This window comes from Jaculus jaculus, chromosome 1 (assembly GCF_020740685.1).
Source record: "Jaculus jaculus isolate mJacJac1 chromosome 1, mJacJac1.mat.Y.cur, whole genome shotgun sequence".
NCBI classification, from domain to species: Eukaryota; Metazoa; Chordata; class Mammalia; order Rodentia; family Dipodidae; genus Jaculus; species Jaculus jaculus.
In genome coordinates, this window is record NC_059102.1 from 317462108 (window position 1) to 317483364 (window position 21257).

Sequence of the window (21257 nt, forward strand, 5' to 3'; positions counted from 1 at the left end):
CCATGAGTCTTGGCAACTGTATTCTAAGCTGGATTTCAGCCTCCATCTTCCACTTACCATGTTTCCTCTGTGAAGAACACAGGAACATGGCTTTATTCTGAAATGCCACAGCCAAGCTATGAATTGATACATTTTTGAAACCTGTGAGTCTGATCCTGTTCTACCCATCACAAGTTTTAAAGCAACTTGTAGATTGATGAGTCTTCTGAGGAAGCACAGCTCATGATAAAATGTTTATTGCTTTCTACAAAATATGGAACTTATACATACAAAACATGAAATTTTCAAAAATACAAAAATGTATAAATAATGAAATAAAAATCCTATAATTCAGAAATACATTGTATTTCAACATATATGCACATAGGCTTCTTTTCTGTAGTTAGGTCTTGACCACATAAACATCCTTGTCAGTGGCATTCAGGTTATCATAGGGACTCTAGTGAAGTTTTCATGGCTGAATCAGGATTGTTTGGCTGTCCTTTATGTCCTTGCCTTGATGACCTTGAAGAAGAAATGATATAGGTCAGTTGAGATGCAGCTGGTCGCACACTTCTCTAATCACTCACAGACTTGTCCCCATGATCTATGTCTCTATACACTCTCACTCAGCTGCTTTCGTGAATTCCTACCCTTGGAGTCAGCTTTCTTCCCTTTCTTGGGACTTCACATTGAGCCATTCTTTCCCACTCAGCATTAATCCAAGAGGAAGAGCAGGAGGAGTGTGGAGTAATATGGGAAAGGAAGGAAGTGGATCGCCCGATGGCAACCTCTGTGTGGAAGATTCTCATTAGGCAGAATGGTGGGAGGAAGGCATCAAAGGCATTCCTGGTGTGGCTGTGGTAAAGGAAAATTTGGAGTGTTTGCCTGCTGATCTTGAGAACTAAAAAGATCTAAATGAATGTCTGGTGTTTGATACAGTTGTCTGAGGAAACAAACACTACCATCTTTACCAGAAATAGTTGCAACCAGACACACGGCATTCTCCAGCTTGGGGCTGTTGACATTTCCCCCTAGAAGAAGGGAGCATCTGAAGAGATCTCAAGTGTACTCCTGGGCCAGCCATGTGCAGGGGTGCAGGAGGCCTCTTGACTTCAGGGGGATATCGAATATATAAAAGGTGAGGAATTCCATGTAAGCAGCGCAAGAAGGTGTCTGCAGCCCATGCTGGGATGACACTATACAATGTTATAACTGCTTTCCACTTTCCTCTAAGTGACTTCTAGTAAATTCTCTGTAAGGAAGCCCAAAGAACTCATTGGTTCACGAGGGTGAACTCTGGTGGAATCTGCCTTTAGTTTATCTGTAGTGTGTGTTCTCCTGGGGTAGAGGGCACAAGTGTTCATGGCTTTCTACCCCCAAAAGAGTTGAGAAATACTTTCCATGTGCCTGGGTAGATCGGTCCTTATACTTCACTGGTTTACAGTGTAACACTAGCATTTTTAGTGTGTCCCATGTGACACATGTGCCAGTGTGAGACAGAGCAGGGATTTTGGTACCTTTGTGTTCTGATATCCTAAGGCATCCTTGGTAGTGTTTATCTTTATGAGTTCTGTTTATAGGTAATATCTGTTATAGATGAGAACCCTGAGGTTCTTCATGTAATTTTTCAGTGAATTGCGAATCACACAGCTAGAATGTTAAATCTATCTTAAGTAAACCTTTATTCATTTATATTAAATAGACTGTGCTTTTTTATAAGTTCCACAATGTTTATTATTTATCTTATGGTATAAAAGCCTTTGGTCTTTTTGAATGCACTCTATTTACTATTACTATTAATACATGTATATACACACACACACACACACACACACACACACACATATATATGTATATACATACACACACATACATTCAATGGAAAATGATGGAAAATAAGAAAATGTTTATATATCTTAATATTAATGGATACACCTTAATTTTCTATCTGTTGAGTTTTACTGTAACACCAGAAGTCAGGTTTTGTTAGAGTTTAAAAGTTTAGTGCTGGGCGTGGTGGTGCACGCCTTTAATCCCAGCACTTGGGAGGTAGAGGTAGGAGGATCACAAGTTCGCGGCCACCCTGAGACTCATGGTGAATTCCAGGTGAGCCTGAGTTAGAGCGAGACCCTACCTTGAAAAAAAAAAAAAATGTTTGCTTCCTGGACTGGGGAGATGGCTCAGCAGTTAAAAGCACTCTCTGGGAAAGCCTGCAAGCCTAAGTTGGACCCCCCCCAGTACCCACATAAATCTAGATGCACAAAGTAGCACATGCATTGAGTTTATCACAATAAATAAACAAATAAATGAAAAATTGTTTCCTAGGAAGAATAAGGTTTTTCCAGTGAATGGTCTAGCGTACACACCTTCATGTGACTGTGCATTACAGATCTTAGCTGACAGGAATCTGCAGTTGAGTCCAGCTCGAAGCAGAAGAGCCTAAGTTTATCACCTGCCTCACAGTCGATGTTGGTCAGCCGTCCATACACCACTACTTCCATCATCCCTGTTTTATCTCCTACTGTATAGTAAATGCATTCATTCCTCACCTGTTTCTGCAAAAGCAATTAGCATTCAGTTTCTGAGAAATGTATTAGAAATTGTCACGCCTATGAGAAAGAAAGGATATTAGCAGAAATCTGTCTCTAACAAAGCAAGTAGAGCTGTTACTTTAGAATTATAAATACAAAATAGTTTGGATGTTCTGGTTAACAAATTTTCTCTATAGAAGCCTTTCTCAATACTTCTTTATTTAAAGTCTTTTACCTATATCTTTCAAGAAAAATTGACCACATTTTTATATGTTATGAGTCTTAAAACCTGAGCTTTCAGAAGAAATTTTATAAAATAATGCAATGGCTTACCTTGTGCACCAAAAACACTCCATCCACAAAAATTCCTCTTTGTTGTGAGTAAAGATAGTCAATTTTAGGAGTTGCACTGGCATTTCTCTTCAACATAGGCTTGATATCCATTTTTGAGTTGGATTTTATTTCATACACACAGGAGTCATGGTATATTTCTAGGAACCCATCGCAACCATAATAATGTGAGATGGCGATCACATTGTCTGGGATGAACTTCTCCTTCAGTGATACATCAAAAACCTTCACTTTGAAGAATTCATTCTCAGTAGCTACTGTGGCATGAAACATTTTTTTGCCTTCCTTCATCTCATATGTAAATGGTTCTGTTGCTTTCAGTACCGTTACTTCTTTGAGACCTGTCTGGTAATCATCTTCCCTGGAAGGTTCCTTAGGAGTATTGGTCAATCTTTTTCTCTGCACAGAACACACAGCAAATCCAAGGTAATTTAAGACAGATAATTTACTGAGACCTGTCTCAAGCTCAGTGTTTATTTTTTAATATTTATTTTTATTTGAGAGAGAGAAAAGCAGAGAGAAAGAGAGAGAGAGTGATGGCCTCTAGCCACTGCAAACAAACTCCAGATGAACGCAACACCTTCTGAATCTGGCTTATGTGGGTACTGGGAAATCAAACCTTGGTCTGTAGTCTTCACAGGGAAGTGTCTTAACTGCTAAGCTTTCTCTCCAGCTCTCAGTGTTGATGTTTTAATATATAATAATAAATATATATATATTATATATATACATACATATAATATATATATATACATATATTCATTTGAGAAAGAGGCAGAGAGGGGGACAAGGGGAGAATAGGCATGCCAGGGCCCCTAGCCACTGCAAATGAACTGCGCATGCATGTTACATGGGTATTGGGGAATCGAACCTGGGTCGTTAGCCTTCACAGGCAAATGCCTGAACTACTAAACCATCTCTTCAACTAGTTGATTTTTAAAGAATACCTTCATTGAGTAGACTCAGAAAAAGTCAAAACAATGAATGACATGATGTAGCTTACCTAATGGAAGAAGTGGAGAAGATCAGGGATGGAACTTATATGTTTATGGTGCTGGGGGTGAGCCCAAGGTCTTCTGCAGCCTAGACAAGTTTTCTATGCTTGAGATACCTCTCCAACCTTTTAAAAACCTCATTAAAAATCCATTACCCAAAAAGTCTGGAGTTCGTTTGCAATGGCTGGAGGCCATGGCATGCACATTCTCTCTCTCTCCTCTCTCTTTCACTCTTAAATAAATTACAAAAAGATAAAATTTAAAAGTAGATTGCATACTAAAAGATGGTAGTTTAAAAACAGATTCAGGATAGTCAAAACTTAATTACTTCTGTATATGTATTCATTTTTTCCTTTCTTTTTTATTTTTATTTATTTATTTGAAAGTGACAGAGAGAAAGAGGGAGAGAGAGAGAGAGAGAGAGAGAGAGAGAGAGAGAGAGAGAGAGAATGGGTGCCCTAGGGCCTCCAGCCACTGAAAATGAACTCCAGAAGTATGCTCCCCCTTGTGCATCTGGCTAACTGGTGGGTCCTGGGGAATCAAGCCTTGAACCAGAGTCCCTAGGCTTCACAGGCAAGCGCTTAACTGATAAGCCATCTCTCCAGCCCCAGTTTTTCCTTTCTAAGATGATGTTATTGGTGCAATTAAACACGATGAGAAATCATAGATAAGTGATTCTGGTCAGATCAGTGCTAATAAATCCTGTTTTCCCTTAACATATCCCTTTCATGGTGCTCTGGGTTGGGTAGGAATGAGGGAGACAAAATTGCAATCCAAAACAAGAGAAGTTAGACAAGTGAATGGATAATTCTATTCCATAGAGAATATGGATGCTCCAGTACTCACTGAATGATACTCAAAGGAGGAGAACATAAGATGAGTTAGAATTTGAATTTTTGGAAGGAGCTTCAAATACTCACTTCATATAAATTATTTAAATAAAAGTCTAGGGAATTCATGAGAAACTCTTCCAAAGTTGAGCTGATCCTGTCATGACATTGTGAGAACTGTAAATTGTTACCTGGGATGTTGTGGCTGGAGATTTCCATGGGTCTGGAAAACCACTACATGTAGATGAGGGAGGCTCCTGAGGGTCAAGATGAGTCTTGGATGTGGATGCTAGAAACCCTTGTGGGCTGCAGAGACCACTCAGTGGGGCCACCTGAACATCCTGGACATTGCCAGAAGGCCTTAAAAGCACTGGTGGAGTTTGCAGGCTACTAGATGACATTGCTGGACACATCTGAGGAGGCTGAAAAAGGATGAAGGCTCCTGCTGGAGTTCCCGGGTGGGTTCGGGTGAGGACATATGAGGTTTGTGGCGGTGTCCTTATCTGGACACTGCTGGATGTTATTTCTGGAGGCACTGGAGGCACTTGGGTACTGCTGGAGGCCATTTCTCGAGGCCCTTGAGCCCACACACCGTGGGAAAATTTTAGATGTGCTTGAGAAGTCTGATGGCTGTTGGGGGTGGCCGCCGGAGGCCCTTGAGGAGCCTGAGGTGAGCTCACCGTCCGGCATGGGCCGGTTGCTGCCAGCTGAGCTGGACACTTTCCCTTGTCGTGTACTTGTATCCTCGAGGTGCTGTGTGTTGCCAACCTTGGGCCTTCACTTTTCTGAAGGGAAACAAGTTTGTAAATTCTTTAAATCCTGGTTGTGGTTTTCAAAAACCTAGTTCCAACCTATCTCTTCATGTTTCCTATATTAAGCAGGACTTTTGTCTGCCAGTTTTCTCCTGGGTGGCAGGAGGTACTATTGCACAGAATTACAACTTCTCTCAAAACCTCAGGGGACTGAAATGTCGCTGGTATAGGATGCAACATTGGTTCTATATATCACTTAAAACTTATCAAAAATCAATTAATATGCATCAATTCCTAGGTTTCTCTCTCCGTCCCTCTCTCCCTCTCTCTCTCCCTCTCTCTCTCTCTCTCTCTCTCTCTCTCTCTCTCTCTCTCTCTCTCTCTGTGTGTGTGTGTGTGTGTGTAATGGTTTATAGCAAATTTGGTTCATTCTTATGAACATTTCTTCATGCAGCCTTTCCAATCAAGCAAGTACTCAAACCTTTATCTTTTTTTTTGTTGTTGTTCATTTTTTTTTATTTATTTGAGAGCGACAGACACAGGGAGAAAGACAGATAGAGGGAGAGAGAGAGAATGGGCGCGCCAGGGCTTCCAGCCTCTGCAAACGAACTCCAGACTCGTGCGCCCCCTTGTGCATCTGGCTAACGTGGGACCTGGGGAACCGAGCCTCGAACCGGGGTCCTTAGGCTTCACAGGCAAGCGCTTAACCGCTAAGCCATCTCTCCAGCCCTCAAACCTTTATCTTTATCACGTGCTCTTGACACCAAGGATGCTGAGTTTCCATCCTTTCAGGTGATCTGATTATAATTGCGTAGCAGCTACCGCCAAAAAAAGGACCACAAAGAGATACAATTGTCAGGGCTGCAGATACAGATGAGTGGGTAGAGTGCCTACCTAGAAGGCAGGAAGCCCTAGGTCCAGTCCCTAGCACCACATAAAACTGGAAGTGATGGTGCATATAATTTCAACTCTTGTGAAATTGAGGCAGGAACATTAGAAGTTCAGTCATCTTTGACTACCTAATGAGACCAGCCTGGGATATATGAGACCTTTGTCTCAAAATTAAAGTCCACGCTCGGGCTAGAATAACCTGGAGCCTTGGCACCAGGGCAAAGGGGTCAGACACCTCCTTCCCAGATAAAGATTTAGCACAACTAAGGTAATTTACTCACCACCTCTGCCCCAACTTAAATCTATATACGCATATTTCCTGGCATCTGCTTCATCTTCTTTAAGTCTTTGTGTGAGGGGGTGGTGGTATATGTTTGTGTGTTCGTGGAGGAGTTTGATGTCAGTTATCTTTCTCTATCTCTCCCAAATTGTTTATTGAACAGGGTGTCCCTTTGTACTCAGAGCTCACTTATTTGGCTAAACTAATCAGGTAGCTTAGCCTTGGGGCTCCATCTGTCTCTCCCTCTTCCTGAGTGCTGGGATAACTGGTGTGTACCTCTGTGCCTGATATCTTATATGGATGCTGGGGTCTGAGCTCAGGTCCTCATGCTGTGGGTGGTCTCTTTACTGACTGAAACACCTCCACAGCCCATATCCTGTCTTTTCTATGAAATTGGAACATCGCACTAAGAAAGGCAGAAAGAAAGTAAAAGCTTTCTCCAATTTTGATCCAAACCGTAAGTAAACCCAAATTCTTGTATCCCATTACCTAGCCCTGTCTCCTGTTTTTGTTGTTGCTTTGTTAATGTAGCATAGTAGCAAGCCACACTTTGCAATTCTCTTGGGAGCTTTGAGGAGCCTAGGAGGAAGTGGTCTTGGCCATCTCTTTGCATATGGTGCTAAGATATACACACATTTCACTGCTACAGGGAAAACAGATCTGTTCTTCTTAAAGAGTGCTCTGTTGTGTTGTTTGTGACTTGGAAAATTTCCATTAAACTCTTGAGGTCTGGGCCTCATTTTGTTCCTTGTGTTGTTAGTGCCAATTTTTGAAGGGATTTGGAGGGAAACTAGACACACTGTGAGTGCCTGCAATTTTGGAGACCCTTTTGAATTATTGTCAGATAAACATTCCAGATATGGAGTTTAAATAGCCATTTGGTGATGTGAGAGGCAAGTTTGAATTCTATTTGCTGCTGTGAAATAAAGAATTTATGTTTGAGGCCTATTCCAAAGCTCCCTCCCCGTAGAGAATGTGCAGGGTCACTAACTAGGGCGGTTTTCGCCATAGGGTCTGTACACTTTGCATTAGTCACCAGCTGCAAGAGGAACTGAGAAATCAAAACAGTGCTTTTGAGATTGTATAAGAACTTTGGGTGATTTTTTTAAACATACCTTATGCACCTTAAACATTGTTCTTGGGCTAGAGAGATGGCTCAATGATAATAGCCCAGGTTCAATTCCCCAGTACCCACGTAAAACCAGATGGACAAAGTGGTACATGCATCTGGAGTTTGTTTGCAGTGGCAAGAGGCCCTGTACATCCATATACTCTTTATATATATCTAATAGGTAAATGAAAACATGTTTAAGTGCTCTTCTTGCCACGACTGGTTAAAAGACAACTTTTTGTGCATGTCTAAAAAAGTACAGAAATTGCAGTTATGAGGTTGATAAACAGAGGGCTCTTTTCCTATCAGTTTTTTTTTTTTTTTTTTTTTGAGGTAGGGTCTCACTGTAGCCCAGGCTGACCTGGAATACACTGTGTAGTTTCAGGGTAGCCTTAAACTCTTAGCCATCCTCCAACCTCTGCCTCCCGAGTGCTGGGATTGAAGGCGTGCACCACCACGCACAGCTTGCTCTGGGTTTTTGTTGTTGTTTTCTTTCATAATTGCCTCAATTCTGCCTTCATGAAATTCCCTTGAGACTGAAAGAACTTTATTTCTTATATTTAGACAGTATGATTTAAAACAAACAAACAAAAAAAGGTTTCACACCTTATGTTACTTGTTTTACTTTGTTGTAAATGTAATTTGGATTTGACTGACTATAGGCCTGGTAGATATTTACTGCCATGCTTCTGTGTCTTATTGAGTTTGGTAATCTTAACTTTATAAGCTCTATTCAATTATATATTTGGGTTTATTAGACATACTTCTTCACATATTAGTATGTAAATGTGAATGTACTGTAAAGAGATTTCTGATTTTATAATTTCAACAGCAATTATTTTAGAGAGATGATAAATTTCAGGAAATATTTTATTTAAGGTATGCTTTCATCAGTAGTTCAAAGGAAATGAGTGTTCTACAATAGCAAATTTTAGTGGACTAAAAATCAGGTTGTGGAATTTGCTTAAGGGCATTCATTTAATAGTTTAGTTAGTAAATAATCACAATGAATAGTTGCTACTGCTTTAAACTTCTAGTCTGACTCCTAAAGCATGTGTTTACACATACTTATATACACATATGTTTTGTTTATTGAAAGCAACATCCATGAAATCATAGGTCAGAAGTTTTACTAATTTACTGAAAATCGTTTGGTTGCTGAAATAAGATGGTAGACAAATGTCACTTTCTTGATTTATAACATCTGGGTTATGTATTATATTCATGGTATTTTATTTTTATTGGCTGAATCTCTCATTTAATATAAATGAGAAGAGAAAATTTTAAATGAGTCTCTTAAGACTCTTAAGAGAACCCTATGATACAATAACTAATTTCCTTGACAAGTTTCTAAAATGTTTGATAAAATTTTTCTTCTAAAGTACACCCAAAATAATTTAGCATTCATATTTTGAATACTCAGTAGTAATAGAAAGCAGGAAGGGGTACAAAATGTTTTCTATGTCAATAATTAGAAACACCCGAGAGTCTAGTGTATGTATTATCAAAATAAAGTTACTTTTGACTTTTCCTTTATCAACAGAGACTGATGGTCATTAGTATGCTAAACTGTATAGAAATATCTTTATACATAGCTAGAAACAGACTGAATACCTTTAAGAGATACATGTTAAAAATCCTTTTATTGTAAAAATTCAGTGAGTTTACCTTCCAGGAGCAGGTTAGGTGTACAATTTGAATATAAATTTTTACTAAGGCTTTTGTTTGTATAAGAATCATGGGTGCATAAGTTTGTCAAAGATCTTTAGGTAAATTATTGTATCATTGAAATTTTTCATGACAAATTACATATGGTCCCATGTGTATGAACATTCAAAATTTGTTTAAGCTCCTCTATTACTGTATATGGAATAGAAAAAGAGAACTATGTTATTAAATCTTACTGAAAGGAGAGATGAATATTTTATATTACAGGAGTAATTAAAACCATGTAACTGTGATGTTAAATATTACTGGTTTCTTTGTTTATGACCCATTGTTGCCTAAGTCTTCTAAAACGCAAAAATTAGAAAACTGCTTCACTAAGCTGATATCATCCTCACTCAAAGTATTACAAATGGAAGCCTTTCATTAGGCTTAAGTATGTTTCAAATTATATTATCATTCTTGATCACAAGTAATTAGATTTGCCTAAAGGCTTCCCACTTTAGGCAATGGCATTCTACTCAAAGGAATCGACCTTGATCACCTTGAGAATCCTGAGGTAATGGTACTATGAAATAAAATAAACAGACTTTTGTAAATTACAAGCATGGTGTCAAAACGTAGGCCTGGTAAATGAAGAATTAAACAGATAAATTAGTGAGAGGTTATATGGGAAGCTCCTGAAAGATTATGATCACTGACATTATTTCAGGAAGGTCTACAGATTGGGAAGCAGGAGCAGCTACCTTGATTGAGGAATGACTGGGAGAGGCTGGAGGAGGCCTGTGAGAGCTCTGAGGCTGACTCTCAGCAAGTTCTCCACTTGTGCCTGAAGTTTCAGGAAGCCTGTTGGCTAACTGCTGTAGGAAGCTTCGTATGTTGGCAGTTTTTGTGGTTGAGCCTTTCTTTTTCTGAAGGAAAAAGAAAAAAACAGATTGTTTTTCTTATTTCTGACTAATGATTTTCAAAGTCACATGGTAGGTACACAAATTATCTTTTTCTTTCTTTTTTAATAGCTGGGTGTGGTGGAGCACACCTTTTTTTAAAAAATGATTTTTAAAATTTATTTATTAGAGACAAAGAGAGAGAGTGAGAATGGGCATGCCAGGGCCTATAATTACTGCAAACAAACTCCAGAAGCATGTGCACCTGGCTTACGTGGGACCTGGAGAATCAAACCTGGGTCCTTAGTCTTCACAAGCAAGGGCCTTAACCACTAAGCCATTCCTCCAGCCCTATATTTTTCTTTCTTTTCATGCAGTTTCTTTACTCCCAAATTTTCTCTGGAATAATAGCACATGCTCAAATGCCTTTGCCATCTCCCCTCCTCTGACCATAGTCAGGATTCCAAGTCTCTTCTGTGAACACTTTTTAATCAATTATGCTTTAGGTTAGATGAAGTTTACCAAAACCGAGTCTTAAAAGAAAATATGCAAATTGGTTCCTGATACCTGTGCCCAGGCTTCTAATACAAAGAAACATTTCTTTGACCCTTTGTGAGTGTTTGTGAGAAGAGACATAGATTCTCTGAACTGAAATAGATAACAATAGAAAAAACAAACAAAAAATAGTGTAGTCCCTTTATATGGGAATTCTATCTTCAAGTGGTGGATTTTTGCTGGTGGTATTTGGAGCATCAAAGTGCAGCTTGGGTCTTGAATTGGAAACTAAATAATAGTGATTTAATTTCTGTACCTACATCCCCCTCCAATAGACTTACACCATCTTTCCTTTATTCTCTGGGATGCTTGTTCATTTCAGGCACAGGCTTCATAGCCCCAGAACACGGAAAACCATAGGAATTATACCAGCAGAAAGGGTGGAACAAAAGGGACATTACGAATACGGGTGCAAATATACTCTTCTACATGTATCTTTGTGTACCTGTAAATGTGAGCTTCCTGTAGAGAAGAAAGGTGGCCCTGTTATCACAGGCTATAAGGAAAGAGTAAGGGATTTTTCAGTGAGAACCTGTCTGAGGAAAGGATTCAGACTGCCACCAGAAACTTGAATATATTTGGTCAGTGAAGAGATAGGAATAATGAATCAAAAACCAGTGGTTGAGCATATGTCAAAAACCCTGACTAGAGGTATATAAAATGTTGAAGACAAACTCTGAAGTTCTGTCAATAGCAAAGGGTAAATGGCTGAAAAGAAACTGGCATGTAGGGTTGGACATACTCTCCTATTCATCTCTGTTTATGTACCCCACCTTTCTCCTAGGCTAACACAAGATATTAGAAATTACTCCATAAATATATACTTTGTCAAAAGCAAATGACTTATAATATACCAAAGTCTTATATGTGCATTTGATAACTCAATAAGTAATTTCATTTGAAGAAACTGAGTATGTTAGATTAGTGAGAAGCATTTTCAAGTTAGTGGTGACCAGTTGGTGACATTGTAGGCAGGGATAAGCACTAGGAACAAGAAAACGGTACCTTGGCTGGGGAAGTGCAGGATGCTGTTGCTGGAGGCCCGTGAGGAGTCTCAGGCCAGCCTTTGACTTGCTGTGTGTTAATTGCTGAAGGGTCTGAAAGCTGGTTCTGCTCTTGACTAAGTATCATTCTCTTGAAGTCTTCAGATTCTATGATTTTCTTCCCTCTTTTCTGAAAGAACAATGTTTGTCTTTTCTTCTTTGTAATAGTTGATATTCTTTCTTTTTTTTAATTTAGTTTTATTGTTTTTTTTTTTTTTTAATGCTGTAGACTGAACCCAAGGCCTGGGGCTTGCTAAGCATGTGTACTCCTGTGCAACTTTACTCTCGGCTGATTTTAAATATTATTAGACATAATCTACCTTTTATCATTGGATTCTAATTATGTTTGTGCCCTTAGCAACTCTATTCTCTGGACAGAAGACCCGAAGTAGGCAGATAAGACTGCAGAAAATAAACTCAGAAGTTTGGTCAATAGCAAAGAGAAAAAGGCTGAAAAGAAACTAGAATGTTGGGGAGGGATGGACTCATATTCAACTCTGCCTGTCTGTCCCCACCCTTCTCCTGGGCCGATAGGAAAGAGAAAATTTTATTTCATAAGTACATACTCTATAAAAAGTAAATGGCATAGTATACTGAAGTCCTGCTATATGAATTTAATTACTTGATATGTGATTTAATTATATCATGAAATTATGTATATTCAGTGTTCAGTGAGCAGCACTTTTTTTTTCGAGGTAGGGTCTCACTCTGGATCAGGCTGACCTGGAATTCACTATGGAGTCTCAGGGTGGCCTCAAACTCTCAGAGATCCTCCTACCTCTGCCTCCCGAGTGCTGGGATTAAAGGCGTGTGCCACCACGCCCATCAGTGAGCAGCATTTTTAAAGTTAGAGAGGTTCTGTTAGTACATAATGGGCAGGTATCAGCATTTGGGAATAAGAAGATGGTACCTTGATTGAGGAACTGCTGGGTGCTATTGGTGGAGGCCTATGAGGAGTCTGAGGAAAGCTTTCAGCTTGCTGTGTGCTGCTAGCAGAAGGTGTTAGAAGTTGATTTTTCTCCTTGATAAGCTTCATTGTTGTAGACATTCCAGCTTTTATAGTTTTCTTCCCCTTTTTCTGAAAGAACAATGCTTGCCTTTTCTTCCTTATAATAGTTGGTATTCTTTCTCTATCCCTTTCCTCCTTCCTTCCTTCTTCCCTCCCTCCCTCCTTTCTTTCTTTTTCCCTCCCTCCTTTCTTCTTCTTCTCTCTCTCTCTCTCTCTTTCTTTCTTTCTCTCTTTCTTTCTGTTGTTCTGTGTTAGAGACTGAACTCAGGGCCTTGTGTTTTTATGCAGCTTGATCTCAGAACTTAGTACTGGTTTTAAATATTGGATGAAGAATAATATGCTTAATGTGGGAAGATTTTAGTTGAATTTATGTCCTGGGGAACTCCTTTACTCAATTCTGTGAAGATAGGTGAGCAGTAGACCTGCATTGAGCAAATCCAAGCACCCATTTATTCTCTTTAACTGTCCTTGAAAAGCCATGCCCTTAAACTGATTTCTATTTTAGTGAATGCATAAAACAGAGTAATGATTTTCTATTTCCTTCACTGATAATTACATTGTTCCAGTTAAAGTAGACAGTAGACCTGAGTCAAAATGAGTGGCTAGGAACTATGACTTGGCTGACTTTGAGCCTCATTCTAGTTAGTCGTTGGACTGCAGAAAGAATTGAGTATTCCCATAAAAATAGTGCAGGGAAAAACTACAGAAGAAGCTTTGTCTTGATAGATTAGCCACCCTACCTTTTTTGTTTGTTTGTTTGTTTGTTTTTTGAGGTAGGGTCTCACTCTAGCCCAGGCTGACCTGGAATTCACTATGTAGTCTCAGGGTGGGCTCAAACTCATAGTGGTCCAAGTACCTCTGCCTCCTAATTGCTGGGATTAAAGGCGTGCGCCACCACACCCGGCAAGCCAACCTACCTTTAATGAAGGTGCATTCTTGGCCGTTTCTGGGTCCACGTCTTTATTGGTGGGGGATTTAGGTTGAGAAATACTGGGTTCTTCTTCCTTGCTTCTTTTCTTTGCAGCTTTGAGTTGTTGTTTGTTTTTATTTTTAACTGATGTGGTAAAGAAAACACAAGTTAGCCCAGCAGGTCTAAGACAGCTAAGGAATATCCAAGACTTGCTCTCACCTCATGCTGCGTGCTTGTCTCCCTCTGCTGCACAAGCCCCGGACCAGATCAAGCAGAGGCACTGTCTCTGCTTTCCGTGCTCTTCCCATGGGCAGTGAACACAGCCTTCCCCCTAACCCCAAGAACTTCTGTGTACATAATCTAAACTCCATCCTTATCCTATTATCCAACATAATCTCGTGTTTACATGATGGCAGGTGACCTTCAGTAAAAGATCTCTTCAAACTAAAGAAACAGAGCAATCATGATGGTTTGTGATATGATAAAGTGGTCAATATTACACTTTGATTTCGTTCATTTACTTGTTTACGCATTTTTGAGACAGGATCTCACTATGTAGCCCAGGCTGGCCTCAAATTTGGGATCTCTCTGTCCAGTCCCCTGAGTATGTATCAGGCACATATCACTATGCTCAACTTTTTTGTATAATATTTAGACTTGGACTTTATAAAAGGGAACTTCTTTACATCTCAGGGAGGCAAGATTTTATGTAAAAGTTGTTAGTTAATCTCAGAATATACATGAATGATGGAATTAGTATCTTGAGTATTAATGTTTATTTTAATTTTAATTACTTTTCATTTTTACCTTCATTTCTCAACTTTATTTGACTGTATTGGGAGTTCTAGTTTCTCTCAACAACTTCTGCTTTTTTTTTTTAAACTTCACTGTCCCAAATAATCCTACCCCCATTTCATCAGAATTCTTTGTAAGAAAGGAGTTCTCTAAATTATCAGCTTGTTGACATCTGAAATGCTACCATTCCTATAGCTGCTGAGACATCTAATGGGAAAAGGAATTGCCAAGATAATGACAGTATGATGGAAATCAGGGCTAGGGAAGATGTAGAAATGGTGAGAGTTAAGGATGCTTCATGAATACCTTTTGTCCTCTCTTTTTTAAGAATTTCTGGAAGATTTCCAATGTCAGGTATATCTTCACACACGTTTATCAGTTTGCCCAGTCCAGCATCATTTGGGAACTTGTCTTCCATCAAGTCTGCAATGCTAATTCTGTCATATTCTTCTTGCAATTTTTTAGTCAGTTTTAGTTCTTTGTTTAGTAAGGATTTCACCATTCTAAACTGATAATCACTCATCTTCTCTAACCCTTGCACAAGAACAATTTTCTTGTACTTATTCACCATCTCTCAAATTATAGGCAAGCCTGTAAGAGACAAATGGCAGAGAGGATAACATGCATACAAAGATAATTTTAAAATAGGATATGGTTATGTGAATGGATGACCCATACCAAAGTGTCATCCATGGGCGGTGTGTGAGTAAGAGAGACCGAATTGCAAGATGTGTTGCCGGGGGGGTCCAGCCTCAGTGTTGTTGTAGAACTTGAAAGGGACGTGTAGAGTCAGCACTGTGAGGGAAGGATGTGGATCAGTAGTTCAGTGAATCATACAGGATGAAAAGCAGAACTCTGCTTCTTTACTTATACTTTACAATACATTATATTTTTCAAGCAAGACATAGAAACTTAATTCATGTAGCTTCTATTCTCTAAGAAATCTTGCACAATATTCTTCTTTTCCCTTGATTTCCCCTGCTTGTACTTAAATCACAAACTTGCCCGATAGACATTCTGATAAGATCTTAAGCAACAAAGTCAAAGATTGTAAGCTGGTTAATATCTTACCCAGGCTCATGGAAACTAGCCAAGAGCCCTGTCAGGTAGCTCTTGTGAGTATAAGGTATGAGGCCCCTGTATATGGTAAAGGTTGATCTATCCAATCAGTGTTTTGCATTGATGTCTTTCCTTTAGGAGCCCAACCTAACTTTATTGTTAATTCTGAAAGTTACATATTTTGTTTGACTTCCTTGTGTAGGCCCAACCCTATCATTTGAAAGATGTTTACTTTTGCTCCCTAGCATTTCAGGCTCCTTTTCTAGTTAGTCATCTGTAGATTCAGGAAACGTGTCCATTAATTCCTGTAACCATAAATAATGTTTCTTGGGAACAATTGGTAAGGCATGTAGCATAGCACTGTGAGGAACACGTCTGAGGTGAAATATACATTTGTGGTGTTGAGAAACTTTGTTCAGTCAAACTAGTTGTAGTTTCAGGATCCATAGTCTGTTTACCTGTTTAAACATTACAGACTCAAAAATTTCTGTAGAAACATTCTTTTCCTGTTTAACCATTGGTGATTGTATAAGCACATCTGAATTGGATTCCCGTATTACTACTGAAAAGGGGAAAACAAAGGCAAAAATAAGCAGTAATAAATTTATAATAATCCCAAAAAATTCATGGAAAAGACAGCAATAGCACAAGCTGTCAGACAACAGGCACTCCAGGAGGTCGCTGAAAGACTTCTTGTCCTGCCCAAGAAAGTCTTGGATGTCGCAGCCCTGCTGAAAGGTGTCCTGTCAGCATCACACTCCGGAGCTGACTGTTGCTGCCGTTTGGCCACTGACAATGTGTCACTGCGCTAAATGGGTATTGCAGAGACACAGGATCCAGGTAAATTTTCTCTGATAGGTAGTTAGTTACCTAGGGACTGGCCACATAAACACAGATACCACATTGCCTGCCCTGGCAAGAACAGAGCTCACATATCTGATTCAGTTTCAACTAAGATGGTTGAAGGCAACAACTCCTTAGCAACCACAACTTCCTGGCCCTTCCTAAGTTACTGTTCTTCCAGGGCCCACAGGCCAATCAGGTCCTTCACAACATACCTGAGCTTTGTGATAAGGCTTATTCTAACTGGACTCTGACTCATATAAAGGGGTCTGAATGCATGTGTAAGTTCTTTCTTCTCCTCCCCTCCCCTTCTCTCCTTTTCCCTTCCCAGTGGCTTCCTCCTGGAGGAGAGACTGTATGTGAGTAAAATTTCTTTCATCTCCTATTCCCATTTCTAGCCAGACTGAGATGGGGAGAAAATTTTACTTAGGTGCTTTCCTGAGTTTCCCTCTTATCTTCACTCTCCCTAAAATAAAAATCTCATAATTTAACCTTCTCTGTGTCCACATTTTTTCAAGTCTTTGATAACATAGATAAGGACCAGCATGGGGTCTTCTGCATATTTCTGTATCTTTGTATAATCTCTCCCAGGATTTCAATCCTGCACCAAGTATAGGGTTATTGTATTAAACATGTCTAAGAATTTCATGCCTATGAACGATGACAACTGAGTTAGGTCATTGGTGGCTGTGGCAGAAGGCACAGAGGAAATAGGTGATTACTGCTGTTTGGAGTCTGGGCTGGGGACTGTTGAAACCCCTGGATCCTCTTCCCATACTTCATTGGTGATGAAGCCTGTCCCTGGATATCTACCTATTATTCTCAATTCTTCCCACACTCATTGAGCCCTAGAGGTTTATCTGTAACGGGATACAGCTCTCATCATATGCATGAAGGTTTATCAACAGTATGTGGGCCCCTGATGGGGCACTGACTCTGTTCCTGTGCCCCTAGGCTTTTCTGTAAGCAGCTCTCCTTAACATCACATCCCTTTTCCCTTGGTGTCGGGATGTGCTTCCTGTGTCCTCAGCGCCTTGTTAAATATGTTCACTTTGATCAGCATCTATATAATTTCTATTGTAGATTACAGCACTTATGGAGTATAATTATTTCAATAGTTTGTTTTTTCTCCTGTTTAGCTTAATTTTCTTAATCAGTTGGTTTGTTCCTAGAACCAATTTTCTTTTCCCTCCCTTCCTCCCTCCCTCCCTCCTCCCTCCCTTCCTTCCTTTCTTTCTCTTTCTTTTTGGAAGCAGTGTCTCACTCCTTCCCAGGGTAACCTGGAATCACTCTGCAGTCTAGGATGGCCTAGAACTCACTGTGATCCTCCTACCTGAACCTTCTAAGCTCTGGGTTTAAAAACTATTCCACCACATAGGCTAGAACAAGTTTTCTACCTCAGACACATTTCAATTCTGCTGAAGTCCTCCAATAGTTCCACACATATTCAAAATAGTACTTGCTTCGTATACTGTCTTGGAAGTCCTTGCATAATCTCCATATTTTTACTTTATGTTGCTTTTATATTCCTCATATAAAATGGCTTTAGAAATATAGAGTACTTCTGCTTGTCCATGCTTTATGATTTAGCTAATTTCATTTTCATTGTCTGCAACGCCATTTTTACATTTCTTTCTTTGTCTATCTCCCGTGAGAACCTTTAAGAATTAAGTGCGGTTTAGTCTTCTGGAAACTTCCAAAACTCCTGCTCTGAATTTCAGGAGTTGAGTACTTCCTTGTTGACCCTCAGCGTGTGGATGGATTCTCATATTCTGCCAAAGTTCATGTCACTGTGGTTTAAGAATAACATCTTATTGTCTCTTCTGTGTTCCTTTCCTATGTTAGATTTCTAGGACTATTAATTACTCCCTATTTTGAGAAATATAAAAGAGCATCCTCAAGTGGAAAGGGCCCACAGAATGAAGAAGGTAACATCAGAAAGACAAATGACAGTGAAAATGAGGAAGGCTACAAACTGAATACTGAGTAAGCCTTCTGACACAAATGGAAGGCCATCTGTGAAGAGTCAATAATCAGATAGGATAATTGTCACAGCAAAACTACATTCGGGAAAACAATTGCACAATTTTTATATTATACTGTCCAAAAAGTCATATCAATTGGAAAACAAGTTTTAAAACCAGAAAGTCATAATTTGTTCTGTGAGTTGTAACAACATAACTATCTCCAAAGTATAATTAGATATGAGATTTCAGTAGGTGGCATATAATTTTAATGTATCTTATTTACATGTGAACATTTGTGTTTTGCTAAAATATTGTTGCTTTTGATTTTGGAGTTTTTAGTTATGTGGTGTTTAAAATTTATCCCAATTGGAACAAAGAAGTGCTCTCAACCTAACCTGAGTAAAAGAATAATTTTCAGGCTAGTGTTTGCACCTATTAAAATGTGGCATTTAAAAAGGAAAACTTAAAAAAATAATTTCTGATAATCAAGGCCTCTTTAGTTTTGAAAGACAAAATCCAAATAGAAATATGTATTGGAAGCAATAGTTAAAAAAAAAAAAAAAAGATGAGACCTCAGGCTTAAGGGTAAGGAAAGCGAAATTTTTTTTTTTTTTAATGAAGTGTTCCATGTCTTAAAAATAAAACCCCAGAGAAGGGAGAAAAATGAAGAATATCAATACCTATGAGGGGGAGGTAAATAGACTATAACAATTCACTAATGTATTCATCCTAAAGTGTAAGGTATAAGTTAAAAGAAAAGACAAAAATGACATACAGCAGTATAGGTGACACGAGTAAAATAAAAACGTAACTTATCAGCTTACATAAAAGGGTCTAAGCTGTTTAGTGGAAACTTTCGCCAAATTATACTTAAGACACATGTTAATCAAACATCCCTTAAAGTTGGAAAAGTGGAAAAAAATATTTTACATAGTAAATAAAAATGCCAGATTAACACTATTAGTATAGCATAAAGTAGAACTTAATAATAAAACCTCATCAGATATCACAAATTGATAAAGTTGCACCCTGTAGGATGATACAACAGTTTTAATTATGATTTTATTATCCTAAAAGACTACACAGTACTTATCATTACTTCATGTTTCTTGATAGAATTATAAAACTTTCGACAATGCCTACGTGTCTAAAGTCTGCTTCACCACGGCCACACGATAATGCCTCTGTGTCTGAAGTCTCAAGAAAAGAAGTCAAGGAACAGCTGCAGCTCCTGACAATAGGGTATACACACAATCACCTACATCCATTCATGTGCATGCACAGCATACATAAAATGTACATGTGAGAGCACACTTGTAAGACATCTTCAAGGATTTAGGATGCTTGAGCAACATAATAAACTTAGCAAAACTGATCTCATATGGATATAATTCTGAAGTCAACATTTAAGACCTAATATTCTATTCAAGTATACATAAAGTACTATACTATGGTACACATAAAATCTTTGAATCATTCTAAAAGTAGGCAATAGAAATCAATTTCTAGTTAATTCTTTTTTCTCTGTGTGCATCTTCTACTTTCCTTGTCCCCCAAACATAAAAGTAATTAAAACATTGCTTTCAGTATGATGTAAAATAACTTACTGTGGACAATAAAAATGCCTATGGTCTACCTAGTGTATAGGGAGATAAAAGTGAACATTAACTCTACTTGGGAAACTAAAATCACCATGTCTTTGAATCTGAAAAAAAAATTTCTACAACACATGTACTTTAATTCTCCTGTCACTAAAATTTAACTAATATTACTAACTACAAATGTATTTTTTACTTAATATTATTTCATTACAATTTTTTCCTATCACTACATTTTTGTTTGTTTTTGTTTTTACCTAGTCATATCCCATAGCCACCAGATTTCCTGTGAGCTGTCCAGGAAGGTAATCAAAACCTTCTGGTCATTATCAACTTATGCAGATCTTCATTTTGAAAGCTTATTTTACAATCTGCAATAGTGCTGATGCATCTGCCTTGGCTCCAGCCTCAGTGGAGGAAGTGGAAGTTGTCTATCATTTTCCCAGGGAAGCGTCAGACTCCAGCTATTGCCATGAGGCTGCGATGAGTGCAGTGAGCAGCCTGCTCCCCTCCCCTCCTCAGAGCAGCACTAATTTTCCCGAGTCCTTGTGGACTGCACAGAGGTGTCTCATCTGTGCAGAACACAGCGCACGACTCACCTCCTAGAACTTTCTTCAGCAATGTCCAGATCCTGGATCTCCTATAAGGCAGGAATCAGGCTTCTTTTGTGTGAGTAGGAAGATAATTTAGTAAACCTCTCAGAAACTGAACAGGTGTCTGTTTCAAGTCTCTGAAATGCTAAGAAAATGAAGTATTGATGAAGGTAGCAGATATTTACAAAAAGAAGAAAAAAAAAAAAAAAACACTGGTCAAAGCCACTTCGTAACTGGAGCAGATCTGAATATCTCACACTGTTGTCTCCCTGTGGTGAGGAGTGCTTTCACAGGGTGGCTCCTTCCAATTATGTTCATAGCTTTCGATATCCTCAGCTAGTGAAACTGAGCACTGTTTCCTGTTAAGACACACTAGTTACCATAAAATGTTAAAGCACAGCTATTCTCGGTTTTTGTCCCATAAAAAAAAAAAAACTTAGTAGGTGAAAGTTTAGACATGAAAACTTTCACTTAGAAGTGGCTCACTGAGAATCTATGTTCCTTTTGATGAAAATCAGATTTTAAAGGTAGAGGTGAGGCATTGAGCCGTTTCTCCCATCTTTCCAGATCTGGGTGACAGTGGCAGATTTTTGAAGATGACTAGTGCTACTGT

General features: G+C 38.8%; 1 protein-coding gene across 2 annotated transcripts; it reads right to left on the reverse strand.

The window, feature by feature from the left end:
• Positions 1 to 373: 373 nt before the first annotated feature.
• LOC123457772 (interferon-activable protein 203-like) lies at positions 374 to 20821 on the reverse strand. 2 transcript variants are annotated; one of them, XM_045142442.1, is made up of 11 exons: positions 20651 to 20821; positions 19597 to 19684; positions 14891 to 15175; positions 13797 to 13933; positions 12781 to 12948; positions 11833 to 12000; positions 10135 to 10299; positions 4881 to 5474; positions 2847 to 3263; positions 2349 to 2537; positions 374 to 504 (listed from the first exon to the last, which is right to left on the reverse strand). In XM_045142442.1, exons 3-11 carry the CDS (start codon positions 15153 to 15155, stop codon positions 484 to 486), a joined length of 2124 nt encoding a protein of 707 aa, XP_044998377.1. In that variant the 5' UTR covers positions 15156 to 15175; positions 19597 to 19684; positions 20651 to 20821; the 3' UTR covers positions 374 to 483. The 2 variants fall into 2 exon arrangements, with proteins under 2 accessions (XP_044998377.1, XP_044998413.1); XM_045142478.1 differs by lacking the exon at positions 19597 to 19684.
• Positions 20822 to 21257: the final 436 nt, after the last annotated feature.

What these genes read in the sequence shown, in the direction of transcription:
- LOC123457772 (XM_045142478.1), bottom strand. Translation starts at nt 15,155, where the DNA reads ATGGTGAATAAGTACAAGAAAATTGTTCTTGTGCAAGGGTTAGAGAAG. An exon ending in GAGTGTTTTTGGTGCACAAG is followed by an intron (nt 2,538 to 2,846) that starts GTAAGCCATTGC and finishes TTGCTTTTGCAG; the next exon opens with AAACAGGTGAGGAATGAATG. An exon ending in TAATGCACAGTCACATGAAG is followed by an intron (nt 505 to 2,348) that starts GTGTGTACGCTA and finishes TTCTTCTTCAAG; the next exon opens with GTCATCAAGGCAAGGACATA.